We start from the raw sequence: 5440 nt of genomic DNA on the forward strand, positions 1-5440 counted from the left end.
TTATTATTATTAATATTATTATTATTTTATTATATGAATTAGTCTCTAAGGTTGAAGGCGTTGCATTGACTGGAACTGAAGTTAAAGTATTGTATAAGGTCCTAGCAGTATATGTGTCCCTCTCTCTTCCCCTCCTACATCCATCCTGTATCTGTCCCTTCATCCATTTGCCTGGCAGCAACACCGCAGGGCACCTCAACCTCACACATCATACACAAAAACCACATTAGCATATTACAACAACAAAAATGTCTCTCAACAAAGCAGTTAGTGACCTGCACAGCCTCAGCCGCTGAAAAAGACAACAAAACTTCCATTTCCTAACAGTTTCCTCTTGGGGGCCGTAACCAGAGAGCAGCGGCTGTTCAGCAAGCCTGCAGCACAAAAACCACCACCACACTGCCAAACATATGAATCATAAAAGTGAGCCTACACACTGTGTGCCAGGACACAAACCTGGAGATCCAGAGTTTCATTTGGAACAGTTCAAAACTGATTAGATAATACCGACGGTGAGCGCTTGCAGTACAATGGCCCGCTAGTGGTTGGGGGGGGTAGCGGCGGGCGGGAGGGAAGCGTTGACGTGGGTGGCTTGGCAGAGCCTTGGACTGCAGCTGGCTGCAGAATAATAATGTCTGTTGCGTAACCGTCACTGAGTGTAGACTGGATGTGTTTTTTTTTTTTTTTTTAAACATGAGAGTCAAAGTGATGTAATGTCTGTGTCTGAGCAGAGGGGTCATATCAAAGAGCTGCCACTAGGAGGAGAGAGTGGGCCTGAACTGGCACAACATGAGGATGAGGAGGATGCTGGGCCCCATGTAGACTGATGAGGCCAGATGTGTGAACACTGCAAAAGATTTACATCTTTATAAGTAATTAAGTCTTAAATGTTTTATGCTCTTGAAACAAGTGTAACAATCTGCCATAACCATTTTGATTTAACTTCATTTTGGTACAAAGCACATCATGTACTGTGTGTGCAGTCATCACAATCAGCTGCTGCTGGATAAAAGCTTCATTTAGCCCCAATGATGTGTCTTAAACCAAATTTGATAAAGTCTCTAAGCTAATGGAGAATATTTCAGTCTGTTAAGTACAAATTAAATTAGTTTTATCAAAATGAGTTTCAGTATCTTGAAACAATAGAAGTGAAAAGCTTGTATTCCAACGTTATCTTATTCATGATCTGCAGTATCTGGTTTTTTTGCCTATAAAATCACAATTCTCTTCCTCTCAAAGATCAGTTTTTATGAGCTAATGACACAAATATCAAGGTTTGTGCAACAACAGTGATTCATTACTTTTTGGTCACCATAACAAATAAAAATTACATTTTTGATATGCACTTTTAGTTTGGGTTTAAGGATGAGCAGCATGTTGATGGCTTCTGAACCTGAAGGCCTCAAGTTCCAACATGTAACTACAGACATGCAGAGATGTAGAAAGCCCGCTCTGCTTCTTTGGGACGGTGAGTGCCGAGGTTATTTACGAGGTTTGAAGTCGACGGGATGCCTTTGTGCCGGAGCTGCCCTGGGTGGCAGAGGCCGACACATGGATATGTTATCAACTCAACATGAGTGATATCCCCTCATCACACACAGAGACTCCACCTGCACCCACTGATAAATCACTTCAAAAATGTGAGAAATATATTTGGGCTCATACCTTGGAGGAGAAAAATGAGCCAACTCTCTTTTTGAATTTTATGTTTCTTTGGCTGCTCAGTTTGTTCAAACGCGGGTAAGATATTGCAATGTGGAACACAGCAGGTGCAGCATAGAGCATGACAGCATGTCCTAAAATTCATAGCTATAGAGATGTTTTTCTTATTTTTTTTCTAATACAAGCACTTAGCTCCACCATTGTTCCCCTTTGGGAATCATTCATTTGACCCGGTCTGATTAGTTTGTTAGTGCACCTTAGATGTTCCAACATTAGTACTCAATTACTACTGCACAAAGTGAATGTCAGCTAGGTGCTCTTTGTGTTTTTCTTTGATACCGACCTCAAGGTCCCATAAACCCATTTGAAAACAAACAGTAATATTAAAAAAAATTGCAAGTCTGGGAATGTCAAATGAAGGCTGTTAATCTAACGGTTTGAAAAACAACTCTTTGACGGTTGGTGAGACACGCTCTATAGAAAAATGGAGTTTGTTAGACCATAATAGGGATGGTTGATATGGCCAAAATCTTCTATCCTCTTGTATTACGAAATGAATACAACGTGAAAGGATCAGAACATAAAGCATCGTCAAAATAATTATTTTTTATATTATATAGATATAGATATATATATATATACACACCTATATTAATATTGCTGTAACGCATTTTTCCACTTTGTAATAAAGATATAGAACAATGTATATGATTTACATTTTTATATTGTCATTTTGCCCAGCCCTACAAGGAGAGAAATATTTATTCTACATGTTTTTTTTTCTCAGTTGTAATGTTTCTCATTTCAGTTTAAATTTGAATGCATACTTTCGAAAAGTAACTACGTATATATACACACACATACATACATATATACATACATACACACACACTATAATATACTAGGTAAAATGTAGCATTTGTCCAAAAGCTAGAGTGGTTTCTCTTTTCTCTATTTGTCTTTATTCTTGTGTTGCTTATTTGACATCATTTGAATGTTTAAAACACAGGACAGTTAGTCTGTTGTGTCATGTTTTTGGAGAGGCGGACCCCACAGAATGCCAAAAAACTTACAACAACAAATGTGCAACAATTTAAATCCATCAACCTGAAACAACAACCACTTTTCTGAATCCATGAAAACGTTGGACGTTGGTGTCTCTGCCAGCTGCTTTAGCATTGGACCTGCTCCATTAATGATGTCACCATATTTTATAACAGCGTTGTTACAGTAGCAGTCACTTCCTATAGCAGAGCACAATACTTCCTGGAGGGGAACCCAGTAATGTATCTTCCTGCCGGGCCTTTAGTCTGAATTACAGCAGGAAAAACCAAAGGTTAATCCCATGGGGAGAATCCGCTCTGCCTGTGACCACCCAGCTTGTCCCTGTCGCTCCCTCAGTCTTTCAATTCAAGTGGCTTTAGTGGCGTGAATGTTGGATGAACTGGGGTAAACATGCACCTAAAACCAATGCAGATGTCTTTCTGTCCTTTTCCTGCCCATGTTTGGTTCTCTTCTTGCCTTTTCTCACCACCCCACTTTCTGTTACCCTCAATTTACATCCATCACATCTACATGCTTTGCAATCACCATACGTCGACTCAAAACATAAATGGATTATAAACTGGGCTGCTGAAATGCGTTCACTCACCTGAGAATCACGTATGAGTGTCCTCTTGTTGATGACCAAAATCCTTCATCCCCGACCCCCCTCTCTTCATTTCCCCGCGTGCTTAAATGCCGCCAGACGCATTACTTTGAGATCTAAGAGGTTATCTTGCAGTGGTTATGGGAATTGCAACAGCCTAAAGGACCGCCACAGGTTAAAGCTTTTTTTCATGCACCACGTATGGCTGAGCTTTAATGAGCACAACTCTTTTTCTCCCTCTGTCTGAAAAACACCTCTGCACTGTGGAAAGGAGGATGCCAGCATGTCTCTGTAAACCTGCTGTGTATGTGTGTGTGTTTTACAGGGTGGTGGGCCCCGCTGTGACCTTCCAAGTGAGCCCAAACACGCACAACGTCAGCACCGCAGATGTGGCCTACGTGGCTGGTAGGTTCTCCTTGAGTCATTTTGCCTTTATACTGACAGAAAAAAACAAGCCATTATCAATGGCTTGCTGCAGCACCTGGGGCCTCAGATGAACATTTTTCAAAATGTATGACACCTCTAAAATGTCCACCCACAAAAATGTGCCCACACCGGCACTCTATAGGTTTTACTATTGCATTAAGTTTAGTTTAAGTATTAGTTATTGAACCATTTTAAAAGGATGCAAGCCGGATTTGCCTTTGTGTCGCAAATCTCCAAGCGGACATGTTTGTTTGGTTCCATTGGAGACTTGGACGTGTGTCTTAAACCACATGCTAGGAAAAAACAAAAAGACAGAATTTTCTTTGTATTTTGGAAATTATTTGGTTCATTAGGGCCTTTTGCAAATATGAAAAGGACACATGATTTTGCCCTCAGCCTTGTTTTGCCAAACACTCATCAGTTTACCTTAAATAGTTCAGTTAGCTAAAGGGGGGGGGTATAGATAGGCTACCAGCAGCCAGTATGCATTGCATGCAAGACCACATGAAATGGGGACTTATTTGCTTTCGAGACTGAGGCCGGCCCTGTAATGAATGATGCTTTAGATCTGGCCTACACTGCTCATATGGATCCAGGTCCACCCCCCCATACCCCACACCAAACAGAATCTTATAAGCTAGGGCTTGCTCACATTTGACTTTGTCAAAACACAGCTGAATGTGCTCACACTCATATCTCTTATGTGGCGGAATAAAACATAAATGACTGCCTCTGAATGGTTGAGGTTCAATAATTCAGTAGTAGGAATCAAACGAGTAAGAGGCACTTTCAACATGATGCAGTTAAAATCATAGGTCATGCTCAGGGTTTGTAGGGAGTTAGATTGGGGTGGGATCGTTACTTCCTTCATCTTTGGTTAACCAGATCATCTCATTTGACATAAGGTTTCCTACTGAACAACCCAGTCTCACAGCAGTTTGTGAAATGTTCACATCATTTAATCCCTTAATTCATGTACACGGACACATTTATCTAGTTCTTCTGGTCATGGTCAGCATTTTTAATTTTTTTATCATTAATGTCTTTAGATAGGGGTAAGTATAGTCTCGCATCACCAGATCTACCTCCACAGAGCTGTGGAGTTACACCTGGCTACACCCACCCACACACAAGAAAAAATGATCAGGGGTTGTTTCTTTAAACCAATCCCAATGGTCTTGGGGGGGTGCTAAACTCCAGACGTGGCGACGGTGCCTCTGCTCAATAGTCTTAGGAAGGAACATTTCCATCCCGCTAAAGAGAACACCACAGCCATTATTAAATGAAGATAACTGTTGACACTACAGTTACGTGAGATATTTAAATCAGCTGATATGTGGTTACACCTCATTATCTCTTACCAGTCGATCTTCTTGTGGACTTCGTCCACAGACATCCCACCAATCAGTCCCATAAAACAAGAAGAGGGAATCCAAAAATAAAAGTAGAACAAAGAAATAGAGACCAAAAGAAATCCAGGAAGCAAGGAACCAGACAGGAACCGACACGGGGAGACACAACACTACAGTGATCTGACACATGACAAGATTTCGTACACACACTAAACCCAGAGGGTAACGAGGTAACCACAGGCAGGTGACAAGAGGGCCGGGATACAGGTGGAAAACATCAGGTAATCACAGGGAGTAACACTAAAGACAAGACGAGACAGAGACCCAGACTTCAAAATAAAACAGGAAACAG

General features: G+C 41.1%; 1 protein-coding gene across 1 annotated transcript in view; it reads left to right on the forward strand.

The window, feature by feature from the left end:
- LOC116699375 (receptor-type tyrosine-protein phosphatase N2) overlaps positions 1–5440 on the forward strand; it is a gene marked incomplete at its 3' end in the record, with an annotated part of 318251 nt that overhangs the window by 147449 nt on the left and 165362 nt on the right. Inside the window, 1 exon segment of the mRNA XM_032531918.1 lies at positions 3636–3715. Coding sequence (XP_032387809.1) covers positions 3636–3715 — 80 coding nt within the window.

This window comes from Etheostoma spectabile, chromosome 12, assembly GCF_008692095.1.
Source record: "Etheostoma spectabile isolate EspeVRDwgs_2016 chromosome 12, UIUC_Espe_1.0, whole genome shotgun sequence".
Taxonomy (NCBI): domain Eukaryota; kingdom Metazoa; phylum Chordata; class Actinopteri; order Perciformes; family Percidae; genus Etheostoma; species Etheostoma spectabile.